The sequence below is a fragment of the Ipomoea nil genome, unplaced genomic scaffold (genome assembly GCF_001879475.1).
Source record: "Ipomoea nil cultivar Tokyo-kokei standard unplaced genomic scaffold, Asagao_1.1 scaffold1932, whole genome shotgun sequence".
Lineage (NCBI taxonomy): Eukaryota > Viridiplantae > Streptophyta > Magnoliopsida > Solanales > Convolvulaceae > Ipomoea > Ipomoea nil.
Window position 1 is genome coordinate 2,083,315 of NW_017618360.1, and position 17,921 is coordinate 2,101,235.

At 41.1% G+C, this 17,921-nt stretch overlaps 3 protein-coding genes across 4 annotated transcripts; 2 read left to right on the forward strand and 1 right to left on the reverse strand.

Moving 5' to 3' along the window:
* Window positions 1–1,632: 1,632 nt before the first annotated feature.
* On the reverse strand, window positions 1,633–2,557 carry LOC109146557 (stamen-specific protein FIL1-like). Its single transcript, XM_019294220.1, has 2 exons — window positions 2,165–2,557; window positions 1,633–1,888 (listed from the first exon to the last, which is right to left on the reverse strand). Exons 1-2 carry the CDS (start codon window positions 2,457–2,459, stop codon window positions 1,881–1,883), a joined length of 303 nt encoding a protein of 100 aa, XP_019149765.1. The 5' UTR covers window positions 2,460–2,557; the 3' UTR covers window positions 1,633–1,880.
* Window positions 2,558–5,578: 3,021 nt separating this feature from the next.
* On the forward strand, window positions 5,579–7,591 carry LOC109146555 (DNA-directed RNA polymerases II, IV and V subunit 6A-like). Its single transcript, XM_019294219.1, has 5 exons — window positions 5,579–5,700; window positions 6,062–6,095; window positions 6,192–6,419; window positions 7,165–7,232; window positions 7,310–7,591. The coding sequence occupies exons 1-5, from the start codon at window positions 5,669–5,671 to the stop codon at window positions 7,377–7,379; spliced, it is 432 nt and encodes a 143-aa protein (XP_019149764.1). The 5' UTR covers window positions 5,579–5,668; the 3' UTR covers window positions 7,380–7,591.
* A 613-nt stretch (window positions 7,592–8,204) lies between these two features.
* On the forward strand, window positions 8,205–11,551 carry LOC109146554 (E3 ubiquitin ligase BIG BROTHER-like). Of its 2 annotated transcripts, XM_019294218.1 has the most exons (9): window positions 8,205–8,423; window positions 8,545–8,633; window positions 9,284–9,454; window positions 9,600–9,783; window positions 9,909–9,946; window positions 10,033–10,089; window positions 10,185–10,312; window positions 10,597–10,705; window positions 11,324–11,551. In XM_019294218.1, exons 3-9 carry the CDS (start codon window positions 9,329–9,331, stop codon window positions 11,360–11,362), a joined length of 681 nt encoding a protein of 226 aa, XP_019149763.1. In that variant the 5' UTR covers window positions 8,205–8,423; window positions 8,545–8,633; window positions 9,284–9,328; the 3' UTR covers window positions 11,363–11,551. The 2 variants fall into 2 exon arrangements, with proteins under 2 accessions (XP_019149763.1, XP_019149762.1); XM_019294217.1 differs by lacking the exon at window positions 8,545–8,633.
* Window positions 11,552–17,921: the final 6,370 nt, after the last annotated feature.

Sequence of the window (17,921 nt, forward strand, 5' to 3'; positions counted from 1 at the left end):
AAGATTATTGTATTTATATATAGTACAGTTGAAGGGAGGTTTGCATGAATCACCTACTAAGCAAGCTTCTAGCTCGATCATGCATCATATCGTCTCTGTTAATCTGTTATGGCGTGAATGAAATTAGCTGACGCGTGCATGAAACATGCTGTATATATAATCAGAATCTGCTACTTTTTTTTTTTTTTTTTTTTTTTTTTTGGGTATGTTTCACTATAATAAACTTTTTATTTTGTTTGTTTTTTTTTTAGCAAGTACTAATACTTTCTCAACCACAAATAGTCTATGTCAGGTTCGAACCTTTGGCCTCGATCATTAAGATCATTTTTTAATTAATGTAATAAGAGTCGAATAAGTCATTTAATTACACATCAAAGTGCAATTAGATCACTAAACTAAAACTAGGGCTATGTGGTCCAATGGTATTCAGGTTGGACTTCCATTTGGAAGGTTGTGAGTTCGAGCCTTAGTGGAGGCGTTATTAGCTCTTTGTGTTTCAGTAGGTTGAGAAAGTATATGAATAGATACTACAATGTAATAGAGCTAGTAGCATTCAAAAAAAAAAAAAAAGACCACTAAACTAAAAAAAGTTATAATTGGGTCCTTGAACAAGGTAAATTTGTGCAATAATTTAACCTAAAATACTTGTCTACATGTTAATATGTTGACACCGGTTATTGTATTCAAAAATAATTTTAACAATTTTGAATAAAATAATTATTTTAAAATTAATAAAATAAAAACCAACCGGGGAGACAAAGGGTTTCCGGACGACGCCTTCAGCCCTGATCGGCTATGGAGACGAAGGGCTCTGTTTCCATTGCTGGCCGGAATCCTTCATCTCTAGCTCTTTTTTTTTTTTTAAATAATTATTTTATTTAAAATTAAAAATTTTAAAAATTATTTTTAAATACAAATAATCGGCACATCAGCATATTAAGAAATAAACAAGTCATTTTAGGTAAATACTCATAATAAATTACATAAATTTACATTGTTTAGAAATTCAATTGTATATATATATATATTTTTAGTTCATGGTTTAATTGAAGTTTAATGTGTAGTTAAATGAACTATTTGACCATCCTTATTTTTTTTTTCTTTTCTTTTTTTTTTTTTTTTGTCTATGTACTACCCAAAATGTAAACATCAACTTTTCCAATCACTCATAATTTTGATTACATTTTAGGCCTTTAGGGTATATTTTTAGCGATTCCCATAACTATGAATACATTTTAAGGGTATGCAGTATGCTTATTTAAATTTTGAGTTATGAATTATTTTTTTTAGTTCTTATTATTTAATTTTTATTCTCAATTATAGTATTATTATTGCTAAAACTTAGTCAAATAATTATACTACAATTCATGCATTAATGTGTTTTTATATATACTTTGATAGATGGCATTCCAGGTATTGATTACTATACCACTCCAAATAGATGATTGTAGCTAGGTTTGAACCTTAGTGGTTAAGCTTAGATTCTTTGTTTTAAAAATATTTAAGAAAGTATAGAACATAAAACCTAACTCACTGGATACAAATTGTTTATCATCATTTTAATTTAAATTTAATTGTTTCATGTAAATGATTGAATATAATTGATTTAATACTCAAATTGAACGTCACAAGTAATAATGAAAATCTTTCATGTATATGTATTATTGGCTGGACTGGAATACATTATTACACTCAAATTAATCTGATCAACATTACAAAGTTGATGTCCTGTTGCAGGTCACAAAGACCTTCTTTCTTATTTAAAAAAAAAAAAAAATCATCAAAAGGAAACCTTTAGGCTCACCAACAATATGATGAGCAGTAATAGATCTTTAACTTTATTCATCCACCACCTTAGCTTAGCTTGCTTCTCATCTCGATCAATTCGCTGCAACATTGAACAAAAACCACCAGAAAATTATAATATATATATATATACACATACAGATAAATTTGAAGAATGGTATACAATATATAACTATACATGCATGCATATATGCAAGAAAATTAGTTACTTGTTTGAACTTAACCCATCAGCTATATACAACCTAAATTGATTTTTCTATTTATGATCTTTTATCTGTTAGAGTCACCTACGATATGAGATTTACCAGGTTGGGATTTTCCCATCTCTAAAAGAAAAAAAAAAAAAAAAGTGACTGACCGGGGCAAGAGAGAGGAGGGATGTTGCACTGAGAGGGAAGGCGGGCGGAGACGCGGAGCGTGTTGCAAATGCAGTCGCGGTCGACGGATTGGAGGGCGACGCAGCAGTCGGCGCTGGGGTTCGAGGCGGTCATGCCGGGCATCACGAAGGGAGCGCAGACGTTGATGTTCCCCAGTTGCGCGGCGCAGGTGTCGGCCGCCGTCTGAGCTTCCGCTTCGCGGATCTGCAGCGCCGTCGCCACCACCAGAACCACCACCACCAGGGATAGGATGCTCGTCACCTTCATGCCTGCCATTGCTGATCTTGTGGTCTGATGTAATAATAATGCTTCAGTTTTTTTTAATTTTCTGATCTGGATGGGCCGAATGGAATTATAGGAGGGATGTTTGAATTTGATGCTTCATGGTTGTATTTATAGTCGTAGGGGATGAAGCTATCTTAATCTTAATTCATAAAACATAGTAATGTTCTTTGCGTGAATTACCAACTTGAATTGGGTTGTTTAATTCTCTAATGCTGTCAAATTATTTTATGAGCTCCAGACAAGAACTGTGTATTGTGACATCTATGGGATTTAGAATGTTTAATGGTAGTAGTTTATATGCCAATTCCGGAAGTGACTCTACTTTTTATGTGATATGCAAGCAATTATTACACATAAATATAATTTATTTAGTGCACACATTCAAATAATAAATGCAGATTTCTCTACTTAATAAATAAAAATAATACTCCAATTATATATATATATATTCACATTTGGCCTGGTTTGATAATTTATTTAATCAGTTTTCCTAATTAATGTGACCAGTTATAATTATATAATGTTATATCGCAAATTATAATATGGTCCTTGTGGACCTGTGTTCACCCTGGTATTGTAAATTCTGATTCAAATAATGTACTTGTAATTAACATATTAAAAGTATATATTTTTAATTAATAATAATATGTTCCTATAGTTATATAATATATTTATAGTATGTATATAATTTATTAACTGTAGCTATATAATTTGAATAAGTTTACAAGATATTCGGTGACTTTACGAATTACGATCGCCAAAGAAGTTCACGGTGAACTTGGGAGACGTTATGCCATGGAACCGTGTTCACCATTCATGGTGAACACGGTTCCAACGGTGTTAGTACACCGTTATCTTCTTCTTTTCTTTTCTTTTTTTTTTCTTAATTAATTGCGTGACTTTTCTTCTTTATTTTCACATTTTGCGGTTTCACTTTAATTTGAGGTGAACAAAGATTTCGGACATTCATAAATTATGAATTCATGCCTGCACATTCACTTTGGAACCATGCCTACACATTCCCGTCCGAAATCACGGACATTCATAAATTATGAATCCATGCCTGCACATTCACTTTGGAACTATGCCTACACATTCACTTTGGAACCATGAGATTATGAATTTTCTGTTATGAGATTATGAATTTTCAGTTATGCGATTATGAATTTTCTGTTATGCAATTATGAATTTTCCGTTATGAGATTATGAATTTTCATTACATTCATAATTTCGGACATTCATAAATTATGAATTCATGCCTGCACATTCACTTTGGAACCATGCCTACATATTCTCGTCCGAAATCACGGACATTCATAAATTATGAATCCATGCCTGCACATTCACTTTGGAACCATGCCTACACATTCACTTTGGAACCATGAGATTATGAATTTTCTGTTATAAGATTATGAATTTTCTGTTATGAGATTATGAATTTTCAGTTGTGAGGTTATGAATTTTCTGTTATGCGATTATGAATTTTCTGTTATGAGATTATGAATTTTCATAAAATTCATAATCTCATAACAGAAAATTCATAATTTGATCAAACGCGCGCCGTTAACTCCACATTCGCGAAATTTTGTTTTTTTGCCTAAGGACGTCGTTTTGCCTTGTGTTCACCATTCTCGGTGAACACGACTCCATGGCATAATTTGCGGAACTTGGTCCATGATATAACTATTAGAGTAAATACCAGCCAAAGTCCCTCGATTTTGATGGTTTCACCACCTATAATCCCTAACTTCCGTAATTACCATCCGTGGTCCTCCGAGTTGCAAAATTTGACCTGCTACCATCCTTTCGTTGATTCCTTCCGTCTTAACCGTCTAAAAGGGGGTAGATATGTCTTTTGACAAAAAATAAAACATTCAGAAATTAAAAAAGCACAAATTCTTGATGGTAAGATAATTTTCTTCATTGATGATACGCCGACGGGGATTTCGCCAGAAAATCTGTTGTTCTTGATCTCCAACCGCATGAAATTTTGTGCTACTTTGCTCGGAAGCTAGCCGGAGAATGAGTTGTCGCTCAGCATCACGCTAGTCAAGTTCTTCAGAGAATGGGTTTTGTTTTCAAACGCTGTTATCCCAGTCAGAGCCTTGCCGGCGCACAAATTCTTTCCGGTGTATTACAAAATCAGAGGAAGAAACCCTCTGCAAATTTATTTTTTTTGGTAGAAACAACCCTCTGCAAAATTAGAGGAGGCAACCTATTGCAAAATCAGAGATGGGATTAAGCCTATGCTTAGTGAAATTTCACAATTCAAGAGATTCTCTGTAACTCTCCAATGCCGCCTGGGATTTCGACGGTCAAATTGTTCATTGACAAATCGATCACGGACAATCTCGAAGACTCTGTAAAACAAATCGACTGTGCTGCTCTTCATTCACGGCGACGCCTTCCACCGCCACTTCTCAACCGCCGCGACCTCGATCAGATCTGAAACCTGGCTCATCTCACCCTTCCACCTTCATTCCAGCTCTGCCCATGTGGGCGGTGGCAGCATCGGCGGTCGAAAACGCCGGAAATTAAGAGGGTACTACAAGCGGGACCCCCACCTCTAGCTGTGTAGCTTAGCCGGAGCAACACCTCTGAGCACCTCGCCACCGCCATGTCTCGTTCCTCAGCCTTCCTCTGCCCAACCTCCGCCACTTCCACCTCCTCTATTTCTTGAACTTCCAGTTCCATTGCGGCGGCGACGCCTTCGCCGCTCACCACTAGTTCACCTATTTTCTTTGACCGGAAAATCCAATGAAGGTATTTTGTGCTTTTCTAATTTTGAATGTTTTGTTTTATGTCAAAAGACATATGTACCACCGCTTTAGACGGTTGAGACAGAAGGAATTAACGGAAGGATGGTAGAAGGTCAGATTTTGCAACACCGAGGACCACAGATGATAATTACGGAAGTTAAGAACTATAAGTGGTGAAACCACCAAACTCGAGGGACCTTGGCTGGTATTTACTCTAACTATTATATATAGAAATGTTTTGGATGGAGTGGCCCATAATAATAGTAATTGGTTAGGCCCATAAGATAATTGTTGGGGCGGCCCATAGGAATAACCGGATGATCTAGAGAAGGCAATGACTGTAAATATGCCTTCGGTCCCGCGCATTAGGGGTTTGTGAGCATTAGCTGAAGAAGAGTTTCGGAGCTTTGCTGGTAGGGAGAACTGAGAAGCACCTCAAAAATGGCGGACGAAGACTATGAGATGGACGGAGGGTTCGTATCTCGTTCACCTTTTGCCTCTCGTATTCATAATTTTTCTGTTAAACCGTTTTTGTGCGATTTTTCTCCTTTCAGTCTAGGGTTTAGGGTTTTTCATCGTTGATTTTATCTCTACAATTATGTCTGAACGTCAGGTTTTGTTTTTATTCTTAAATTTTGTAAAGCTCTTCGACAACGTAAGATGATTGTTGATTCTACAGTAATTTGATTTGAGCTCCATTTTTGTTTGTTTATTTTATGCGTTTTCGCTTCACTGTGTTTCGTTCTCGGTGGATGATAACTTCCCATCAGTGGAAAAGACCTTACATCTCTTGTTATGCTGTACTGATCAATGATCATTTGTCCTGTTTTTTAGATATGAGGAGGAGCCAGTAGAGCCTGAGATTGAAGTAAGATGATTTTGCTGGTTTTCTTTTTTCTTCCCCCATTATCGTATTGGTTTATAAATTTTTACTAATGGATCGTTGTTTGAGGGCCTTTGACAGGAAGGAGTTGAGCCAGAGGAGGATAATGCTCAGCCAGAAGATGTACCTGACGCCCTAATGGGTGACGGTGATGATAAAAATGAGCAGGATGCAGTGGAACGGCCTCGGAAAACATCAAAATATATGACAAAATATGAGAGAGCAAGAATTCTGGGTACCCGTGCACTTCAGATCAGCATGAATGCTCCTGTGATGGTTGAGTTGGAGGGCGAAAGTGATCCCCTTGAGGTAGTTCCTTTCAATATGCCTTGTCTTGTGAAATTGGAATAATTGAAATTTGCAATTTGTAGACATGTAAAATTGTCTCACCTTTGTTTATAAATCAAGGAATAAGGACCAGTTCTGGTGGACTTTGTGTGGATATATATCTTTGGAATCTGGATCTTCACTACATGTTCACGTTACTTGATATGTTTTCTAGAGCTCATTATGAATCTGCTTTGTAGTTCTATGAACACTTTATAATCGATTAGGAGGTCTAAAGATATGAGCAAAGATGAACAATTTGCTTAATTGCTTACCTGTGTTCAAATGAATTAGTGAAAAAGCAGGTTAATAAACACTGCAAATAGTAGAGTAATATGCTTGGAATTTGTACTTCTCAATGGTAGATTTCACTCTGCAGCTCACTCTTCCTGTGCATAACTGAGATCAGATTGTTGTGCCATGTAACTGTGTCAACAGTGAAAAATGTTACAGCTTTCATCTTAGATGTGGTGGTTGTGGGTTGTAATTGTGACTTTTTAGTACTCCGTATAGTTGAAATAGATTTAGCAGTTCAAGAGTCACTTTTTCTTCTCTGGTTTGTTATTATTATTATTATACAGTCATATCATTGTTTTATGAGAAACTTGTGTAGCTGAAGGAGGCTACATCTGACCAGAACTGCTACATTTTATTTGAAACTTAATATATGATCATAAAAAGATGTAGTTTGTCTATGTGGCTCATGTATTTTCCCCATCTGTTCTAGATTGCTATGAAAGAGCTTCGAGAGAGGAAGATTCCCTTCACAATTCGCCGTTACTTGCCTGATGGAAGGTAAGGTTCCTTCCCCTTTAAGCATCCATCTATATATATCATTGTGAAATAATGGATCTTAATTGTATAATTTTCAGTTATGAAGATTGGGGGGTTGACGAACTGATAGTTGAAGACTCGTGGAAACGACAAGTAGGTGGGGCGTAAGCAATACTTGCTGAACTGTTGTAGTCGCTCTAATAGGATGTTATGTATTGCGTGGTTTGGGGAACTAGTAGGGGGAACTATACCTCCTACTAAATATTGTTGTGATGGAGATATTAACAACTTTGTGCTTGTGAAGTGATGTGTTTTGTCCGGAATTGCATGTTTGATTGCTACTTTTTCTTAATTCCAATTGTCACACTCACATTAGTGCATTGTGGACCTTTTTTGGCCTTTGTTGTTAAAGTGGCTATATATATACCTTTCTAAACTCACAAGAATCCAATCGTGGAATGGTTTCGTGGAGGACATGATTCCAGTGGAGGATTGATGCACGGTTTCTACTGTAAATATACATAAATGGAATGCATAGCTTTCAAAAGTATAAATTTGCAAAAATATTGAGTTTGAGGAACTTAATAACAATTTGAATTATAATTACTAAGTGCTCACTGAAATTAGTTAAAGTACTTCAACAGTAACTAATTAAATACTGTTATATTGTTAACAAAATTATGGGAAAGTCTAGAAGGTAACTTAGTTAGAGGACTAAACGATACTATCATACTAACAAGGATATGATAGTATTACCAATGGCGGTCACTAGTCAAAATTCTCAAATTGTTTTGTCACAAACCAGAAATAAAGAAAAGATAAAGCAGTGATGATAAAAGTTAAAAAGGTTAATAGGTGATTATCTGCGCTAGGCCGCTAGTAAAGTACTAAAGAAGGATTTGTTTTATTCAGAAAAGGGTGAAAAGTAAAGATTGAAGGATAGATTATATCATTATTGGGGATATGAAATAGGTGCAGAAATAATGTACAAAGAACATGGCTGGCCAGTGCTCACCTCTCCCTTTCTCCTCACTTGCCCATTTTTCTACAAAGCTAGTCTCACTCAGTCAATCGGATCCCCCTTTCTCTCTTCTTCTCCACCGCCTTCTCAACTGCAAAATTTTCAATCTTTTCTAAGCTACACTACACACACACTCTCTCTCTCTCTCACTATATCCCATGTCAGAAAGAACATCAGCTTGACTCAAAAAGGTAAAATCATTTTTGCTTCTCTGCCATTTCACGAACAGAGGAAAATCCCATTTCTTTCACTCCATTTTCTGTTTCAACTAACTTTTGTTGGGTAACTATGATATATAAATGCTGCAAACAGTTTGTGGTGTGATGGCCATTTTTTAAATTCTACATCACCTTCCTAGACCCACACTGTGGTCGCGACAGTTGGAACTTCAAATCAAACGCGTAATTGTGTTTTTCTAATTTCTGTATTATTTATTTAATTTGTTTACCAAGTTTGTTATTGTTATTGGATCCTGGGAGTTTGGAGTTCACAATTCCTATGTTTTGTGTTAGGAAACCAAAGTTAATTTCCTAGTTGAAGTCTTAATTACTTGTTTGTTTAATGAATTTTCGTATGATTATTGACTATTGTGAGTTGAGGAATTGTAAATTCCTAGAATTTGTATCAGGATACTCCTATGTCTTGTTCTAGTGAGCTGAAGTTACTTCTATAATAGAAAAGTTTATGTATAGGGTTTATGGGTTGAGCTGATGTACACAGTTTGGTCTAGGTTTTGCTTGTTTGAATGGTAAAGTTTCTTCCGACAAGGAAAATCCGCAGTCACTACCTAAGGCCTAAGGGTGTGCACTGGGTAAACCCCGCCCCTAACCTGCAAAGGAATAGCTGACTGGCTCAAACCAAGAAAGTCAAACTTGTAACCTTTTGGTTACCAAGCCAACAGTCTCACCAACTTGGCTGGGTTTAATTATGTTTCTAATGTGGAGCACGAAAACCAGTTTCTCATAAAGGATATTGGTAGTGTAAACTGCATGAAAGTGAAATTTTAAATTTATTGATAAATCTTCATCTGCTATATGATTCTTTTATTCAGCGCAAGCGAGTAAACTCAGCTTTTGTTGACGAGTGAGAGAAAGAAATGAGTAACAATGAGTGGCATGACCATCATTTGAGTAGTGTGTTGCAGCCTGAATTTGCAGAGGACTTAATAAAATGCTTTCCCGAGGATGGTGGTTTAAGTCTCGAGGAAATTCGTATACAGCAGGTACTCTGGGTTCTAACGAAGCTTTTAACTGAGTTATCAAACGGCTGTTTCAATTACCGGTTTACTAAAGAATTCCCTACAATTCTCTATTTTGCGTGTGTATGTGTGAAGAATCCTTTTTCACAGTTCTCCTACTATGTAACAGGAAAGTCTCTATCTCGCATTTCAAAAACATGGGAAAACCCAAAGCACATCTTCTGAGCATGGTGAAACTAGTCGTAGCAACCCATTTACAGTGCAAGAGCGTGCTTCACAATTGGCTCTTGATGAGGCTTTAGCCAGATCGTTAGAGATGGGCGATGGTTTTGACGATATCCATACCTTGGCTGGTAACTAAATACGATTTTCACAACCTTCTGTATTCTAAACTCTTTCTCGAGAGAGAGAGAGATTCTTTTTCATAATATTGAAATTGGTTAGGGTGCTCAAATTTGAACATCTTCTTCGTTCACAGGAGCCAGTGGATCCCAACACCGAGAGCCTCCTGTCAGGGTATTGTGCAACACATTTTTCACTCAGTATTTCTACTTTAGAAGTTAATAGGTGTGTTAAATTAGGTTTTCTATGTATCTTTGCAGGCTGAAATTTCAAATACTGCTGGAGATGCCATTGATCTAGATAACATGAGCTACGAGGTTGGTATAGTAATGAACAGCATTGAAATGCTATGGAGATTAGATTTGCATGCCCTATCTAATCTACGGCTGCTAATTATCCTTTCTTTTGTCAGGAATTGCAGTCATTAGGAGATGCTCTCGGCCACGAGAGCAAAGGGCTGTCAGATGACATTATATCTCGACTGCCAACCTTTAAATACAAATCTTGGTTTTCCATTTGGAAAAAGAAAAGCAAGGACGAGTATGTGCAGTCTTTCCTATTCTATTTTCTTCTCGGTTGTATTTCCTTTCTTCCCATAGCTCCCGAGTATTTAATCTAGACTGAATTTATATGGATGTGCTGAGCATATAACCATTAATGTACAATCCAACTATCAGCTTAGGCTTTTAGTTGAGATGGAGCATATGCTTCAATTTGGTATCAGAGCTTCGTCACCCGATACCATGATCCAAGATTCTGCTTCATAGGCTTTGCGTTTTTCATTTTCTTCCAACTCTCGTTATGTGTTGCTATCTGCATCACAGGTGCGTGATTTGTTGCTCGCAATATGCAAATAGAGATAAGTTGGCGAGTTTGCTTTGTGCGCATACATTCCATTTTAACTGCATAAAGCGCTGGCTCAAAGAAAAGAAGGTAATAAAACCGTCTCCTTGAATCTATCACTGTACTACTCATTCTGGCATTACGTATTAGCATGGTTGCAATAAGCGCCAGGTGCTGGTCGGGCGGTAGAGTAGCGCCTAGCGCCTAAACGGCCTAGGCGGCACCTAAGTGGCCTAGGCGGCAAGGTCGACATATATGCACCTACGCCCGCCTAGGTCACTATATATATATATATATATATATATATGTCACCTAAGTGACCTAGGCGGGCGTAGGTGCATATATGTCATATAAATGAAAAAAAAAAATTAGCAAGGTCGAGTTAGCCGTGTTAACTCAGCTAACTCGATAGAAATGGACGAGTTAACTCAGTGCTAGGCGGGGGCCTAGAGGGGAAATCACCACGGCCTAGGGGAGCCTAGCGCCTAATCGGCGCCTAGCGAGATTTTTGCAACACTGTGTATTAGTTTGCGCCTTTGCGGGATTCCTTAAAAGAACATTCTTATATCTACACATCTCCGTGCCTGCATTTCGATTTGTGTTCACTTAGGACTATGCATTTGTTCATCAACGCGACACCGCTTCGTCGAAACGCAAGTCTAAGGCTTCGTGAAGTATACTGATCAGTATGTGTTTTCTCTGGTGCAGAATTGCCCTGTTTGTAACATGGAGGTAGCTGATGCCTGAGCATGGCAAAGCTTGGATGGAATTTTACAGTGCAATTTCTTGTTTTGTAGGGGAATTAGGCCAAATTTACATTTTACTTTCATGCTGTAACTTTTTAGATTTAATTTTTTTACAGCTCTTGAAACTGGGGAGTGGGAAGAGTGTTCTGTCTTCTGCTTCATGCTTTGAATCAATGGCTTCTTTTATACTTCTTCTGCTACTATTGGAGCATCATAGGGTGCTTTCTTTTTCAATTATTTTTTAGAAAATAATTTAATGTATATAATATTGATTGACATCGAAGTGCAACTTGCACCACAAGTTGATAATCAGAATTAATTATTATAAGTAAGTATAATGGTTTGCTTCTTAATATAACTATAAGCTTTAAGTTCAGGAAACTTTCTTAGTTTATGTTGATTTGAACAATTCAATTAGTAGCAATTTAGACTATTCCTTGTAGCTTCATGTTGGTAGTGAAATCAAAGAAAACAAAAATCTATTCACCACCCATATTGATTAGATAGTATCACTTTGAGACTCATCGATTAGGACTTTATTTATTTGAAATTCTCTATAAAGAAGTTTTGACCTCACATTTTAGGATATTAGAGCATTCATAGCGATTGATTTTTCTTGTTTTTGTCAGCCCAAACAACTTGATTTGATTTTTTCTTGATGTGGAAGATAATTTTTGAAATGATTTTTCTCCATGTAAAATACTAGATTTTGTCAGAATTTTTTTTCTTAAAAATAAAAATAAAAATACACTAGCCTGGGCACTGCCACCCTAGCTAGCGGCCACTCTGAAGAAGAAAGGAGTTTTAAATTGTTTTTCTTTTTTAGTTTGTCAGATTTTGTTTTTGTTTTTTCGTTTTTATTTTTTTCCTTATTCTTTCTCATAATCATCACATTAAAAACAAAAAAAAAAAAAAAAAAAAAAAAAAACTCAAACAAATGTGGATGCTTTTAGAGCATCTATAATAGTGTAGGTTTTTTTTTTTCTTTGGTGTGATTTTTTATGAGCCATGTAGGAAAAAGAGGAAGAAGTAAAGAGAAAAGCAAGGAAAAAGAAATAAAAAGAAAAACAAAAGCCGCCGCCTAGCTGACAAGTGACCATCCCTTTCAGTTTACACGCCAGCTACGCGCGGGACGTTATGCCATGGAACCGTGTTCACCATGAATGGTGAACACGGTTCCAACGGTGTTAGTATACGGTTATCTTTTTTTTTTTTTTTTTTTTCTTAATTAATTGCGTGATTTTTCTTCTTTATTTTCACATTTTGCGGTTTCACTTTAATTTGAGGTGAACAAAGATTTCGGACATTCATAAATTATGAATTCATGCCTGCACATTCACTTTGGAACCATGCCTACATATTCCCGTCCGAAATCACGGACATTCATAAATTATGAATCCATGCCTGCACATTCACTTTGGAACCATGCCTACACATTCACTTTGGAACCATGAGATTATGAATTTTCTGTTATAAGATTATGAATTTTCTGTTATGAGATTATGAATTTTCAGTTATGAGATTATAAATTTTCTGTTATGCGATTATGAATTTTCTGTTATGAGATTATGAATTTTCATTACATTCATAATTTCGGACATTCATAAATTATGAATTCATGCCTGCACATTCACTTTGGAACCATACCTACATATTCCCATCCGAAATCACGGACATTCATAAATTATGAATCCATGCCTGCACATTCACTTTGGAACCATGCCTACACATTCACTTTGGAACCATGAGATTATGAATTTTCTGTTATAAGATTATGAATTTTCTGTTATGAGATTATGAATTTTCAGTTGTGAGATTATGAATTTTCTGTTATGCGATTATGAATTTTCTGTTATGAGATTATGAATTTTCATAAAATTCATAATCTCATAACAGAAAATTCATAATTTGATCAAACGCGCGCCGTTAACTCCACATCCGCGAATTTATTTTTTTTTTGGCCTAAACACGACGTCGTTTTGCCTTGTGTTCACCATTCTTGGTGAACACGATTCCATGGCATAATTTGCGGCTACGCGCACAGTAGGTGCACGAAGCGCACATGCGCTTTTAATCTATCAATTTCTCTGTCTTCTAGCAGCAATAAGGGCCCACAAAAATGCATTGTTTGCACGAGTAAAAAATCACAAAAAAACTCCTCCCACACTAGTTAAAAACACACTCTCAATTTTTTCATCTGCAAAAAAAACGAATAAAATGCACTGATGTGCATTGATACTGCTAATTATACGTGAGCAATATATAACAACACGAGACCAATTAAAGCAAGTAAATATCTTTATTGATCACGATAAAGGCCCTAAGTACAATCTACTTGGTTGCTCTGAGTACCGACTGACTGCGGTCGGGATTCTCTAATAACAACCTATCGATCGTCCAAAAGTCCCTTACACTGTAGCTACTGTGGGTATTTATAGCCGCTATGCCGGGGACAGGATTCCAGCCGTTCGGCATGTCCTCCACGTAGCCACCACGTGTCGCCCTCCCGGGTGCCCTGTCTGTCGTCGTAGAGAATCGCCACGTGTCTTTCGTCAGCTCTCTCGCCAAAGGGCTACCGCTCGGCAGTCGACACCGTCGCTCGGGCAACTCCCGGTTGGCCCCCGACCGGGTTCTTCTCAAGGAGCCCGACCTGTTACCTGCAAAGACAAAGAGAAAAGGACAAAGGTTTCTCGGTCGTGGTGAAGCTAAGTCGGTCGGGATATTCCCTACCAAGAGCCCCCCAGCCCGGGCCTTTTTGATCGTTCGGGAAAAAATGGGCCGGGATGAAGGAGCCCAACCGCCGGCCGCTAAACCGACCGGCCAGCTGTCATTCCCTTCTCCGCCACGTGTCGGCCACTGCCGGCCTCTGCGACTGCAACCGTCGCCTCGGAATCAGCGCTGGTCGTGTCACGCAAGTGGATGATTTTCCCGCCCAAACGCTCTCCTATAAATAGGTTCCTGAGGCCTTCATTTGAACTTTCCTCAATCTTCTGAAGCAATCGGTACCCTCAGAGAGTCCCGAGCAGTAGATCAGCAATCCGACCAAGCAAAGCAAAACTTCAAATCCTCTTCCAAGTTTCTTCACTCGGTAAGCTCTCAACCCTTCTCTTTTCTTTACACCTCCATCTTAGGTAGAACTGCTAGGTTAACTAACTGTCCCGGACACTTTAAGTCCTTTACTAACCCCGACCGACCCTTAGGTAGATCGAAATGACGGACTCTGACAGTCAGAACGCCTCGATCGCGGATTACGACGAAGAGGTCGAGCATCTCAGCGATGAGGAGGTGGACATCATGTCCTACTCCCCCGAAGCTACCTACCGACCGGCGCCAGCCCCCGAGCAAGCCGCCGCACAAGACACGTCGTCCAGCTCATCCGGGTCGTCGAGCTCTAGCTCAAGCGGATCGGGGAGCTCCGACGAAGAAGAAGAAGGAACCACATCGGGGAGACAAGGATCTCCGACCGAAGGCGTTAGGGAAACGCCCACCCGGGTGGTTGGGGACCACCCGAGTCCTGCTCCCGAGCTGGCCGAAGAAGACACGGCCGGGCCGGCCGCCCCAGCCGCAGCGGAGTTCGAATTCTTGAACAGCGAGAATGTCGAACAACAAATGAGCCTACTGACCACGGGCGAGGCGGCCAGGATTGCTGAAAGGCTCGTAGGTCGGGTGGAATTCGACACGAGCCGAAAGTTAGGGAACGTCATCGATCGGCATCGGGGCAAATGGATCGGGATGCATTACGACTCCCTAATGGCCCCGATCGCCATTCCCTTCACCCCCCTCCTGAACGCCTTCTTGGCCTACTACCGGGTCGTCCCGGCCCAGATCTGCCCCAATGCGCACCGGATTATCGCCTGCTTTCCGCAGATATGCGCCCGGCATGAGGCCGCCTGCACGATGGAGCTGTTCAACTTCATCTACCAGGTCAAAGTTCTCCCGGGCAACTATGGGGGCGGGTTCCTAATGCTGCAATCCCGAGCCGATATGTGCGCAATCAAGGGCTTGCCCGGGAACAACAGGGGGTGGAAGAACAGGATTTTCTCCCTCAAATACGACCCCTGGATCCTCCCGGTTGACCGCGCTTGGAGCACCCATTTTCGGAAACAAGTGGTGCCGGTCGAGACGCAAGCGCTCAGGGAGACGGTCAGTCGGATCTCGAGCGAGCTGCACGAGTATACGATCTTTCGAACGGCTGAAAGTCTCGAGGTGGCTAAACTCCCGCCCCCCACATACGAGCTACAGGAGAAATATCTGCCCGTGCCGATGGGCGTGACGGTCGCCAAACCATCGAGGCGACCGAAGAAAGGTTTTAACACGAGCTAACCCTCCCGACTTAACTTTATGCCTCGATCACACTAACTTGGTCTCTTTGTTTGCAGCTATGGCAGATTTCGGTGATGAGGAGGCCCCCCTTCCCCCGCCTGCCAAGATCTCCCTCGGCGGCAAGAAGAAGACCAAAGCCAAGCCAGCCGGGGAAAAGGAGATCCCCTTGGCCCGACCCCTAAGCGCCTCGACCGTGACGACGGGCGAGGGCTTTATCGTCGAGCCGTCCGATGTCTTGGTCGCCCGGGTAGAAGTTGCCCGGGGAAAAGAGAAGGTGCCCGAGCAGGGCGTGAAGGAGGTGGGCGGCATGAAACGCCGCCGTGAGCAACGCAGCCCGAGCCCTCCGGTCGGGCGGGATAGGGACGCTTCGTCCATCTTGGCCCGGATTGGCAATGCCGGGCGGGCCAAAGAAGATCTGGGGAAGATGACCCCCACACAGGTAGTCGAGAGGATCGGCTATGATCTGGCCGAGGTAAGCCTTTTTAGCCATCCATTTTTTGTGCAAGTGCCTTCGACCGGGCTAACCCCGACTGTTTTGCCTTTGCAGATCTCCCGAGCGGCCCAACTACTGCAGGGTCGGGCCATGCTGGCCGAGGAGGCCGACCACCACAAGAAGACGGCCGCCCGTCGCCTTCTGGAGGTTAAAGAGCTCCAAGCCGAGCTCGAGAAGGCCCAGAAGGCCTTAAAGAAGAGCGAGGAAGACCGGGCTCTTGCAGAGAAGGTTGCCCAGCGGGCGATCGGCGAGAACAAGGAGTTGAAGACCCGCCTGGAGAACCCGGAGGAGTTGGCCCGTTCGGCCTTCAAGGACGACCAGATCGGCTCGGCCTTCCTCACAGCTGCTCGGAGGACCAAGGTCGGGGAGGACCTGATTCTCTCCTTTGGTCGGTGGGCCTTCAAGGCCGGCCAAAGGAAGATGTTAGAAAAGGCCCAGAAACGGTTGGGGGAAGCCCTCGAAGGCGACGACCTCCAACTCGTACTGTCTGCCCTTCCACCCGACCTAGCTGACCCTGGTCCCTCTCCCTTTGCTCCGAAAGAAAGAGCGGCTGAGCCCGGTGGAACATCTGCGGCCACCCCGAGCGGGAAGGAAACGGCTGCTGGAGCTCGGGAGATGAAGAAGTAGAGTAGGCTTCTTTTCTTCTTCTTCTTTTTGTAGAGGACCATTGATCGGGAGCCCGGTCCCGATTTTGTACCGGGCACCTTTTGATGATAAATCAAATTTATCTTTTGTTTAACTCATGCTGTTCGTTCTTTCTTTTCGCATTTTTATCTTTAGTCGTGTAAATGCTGATCCTTAATGCTCGACCTCGCGGCCTTGTGGCCCGGTCTTGCACTGCTTCGACCCGCTCGACACCCGACCCTACGGCCTTACGGCCCGATCGCGCCTCCGAGACTTCGACGTCAAACTGGCCGTCCGATCGGGTTTACCCGATCTCCGGCCTTGTCGAAAATTTTTGAAGCCAAGCAAGCCTCAAGACTCGTCATAATATCGACCTACCCGACCAAGTTTACCCGGTCTCCAGGTCTTGACGAATTTTCCGAAAAGTAAGCCCCACGGTCGGTCTATAGCGAGCGATATGGGCCCATCAACACTTCATATATCCCAGCCCCCACACTATTGTGCCCTCGAGGCACGAGTGGGTGCGATAGTGGACAGAAGTTGAACGGATCGGGGAATTGTGCTGAGAGCTCCTGGCTTCCCCGATCAATGGCGTGACTCGAATGTCCGCCGATGTGGAGCGCATCTGACCGGTCGATAGATTCGCCCGGTCGGTGTAGCTTGGAAGATAAGCTGACCTGCATGCAATGGAGATATAGGAAATAACCGATCGAGCCGCCGTATGCAAACGGTTGAGCAATCACCGATCGTATATACATTAATCCTTCCCGCTCGCAGGCGGTTTAGTAAATATTTACAAACATAGGGGTTTAATTACAAACGACGACCGGGACCCACACGCAGGTCAAGCCCCCTCTTCGTCCAAAGATTACAAAAAAGAGGCCTAATGCCTAAACATAACGAGGTGCTCGGAATTCCAAGTCCCCTCGATTACCCGACCAGTTGTCGTCTCCAGTCGGTATGTACCCGGGCGTACAACCGCACTGATGATATACGGCCCCTCCCAGTTCCGAGCTAGCTTTCCGCCCTCTAGAGGTTGACTGGCCTCCCTTCGTCGTAGAACGTAGTCCCCGACCTGAAAATAACGAGGGTTGACCCGAACATCTTTAGAACTCTTGAC

Coding starts and splice junctions, on each gene's coding strand:
- LOC109146557 (XM_019294220.1), bottom strand. CDS start 2,459: ATGGCAGGCATGAAGGTGACGAGCATCCTATCCCTGGTGGTGGTGGTT.
- LOC109146555 (XM_019294219.1), top strand. CDS start 5,669: ATGGCGGACGAAGACTATGAGATGGACGGAGG. Junction 6,420..7,164: donor GCGAAAGTGATCCCCTTGAG/GTAGTTCCTTTC, acceptor CATCTGTTCTAG/ATTGCTATGAAAGAGCTTCG. Junction 7,233..7,309: donor CGTTACTTGCCTGATGGAAG/GTAAGGTTCCTT, acceptor TATAATTTTCAG/TTATGAAGATTGGGGGGTTG.
- LOC109146554 (XM_019294218.1), top strand. CDS start 9,329: ATGAGTAACAATGAGTGGCATGACCATCATTTGAGTAGTGTGTTGCAG. Junction 9,455..9,599: donor AGGAAATTCGTATACAGCAG/GTACTCTGGGTT, acceptor ACTATGTAACAG/GAAAGTCTCTATCTCGCATT. Junction 9,784..9,908: donor CGATATCCATACCTTGGCTG/GTAACTAAATAC, acceptor CTTCGTTCACAG/GAGCCAGTGGATCCCAACAC.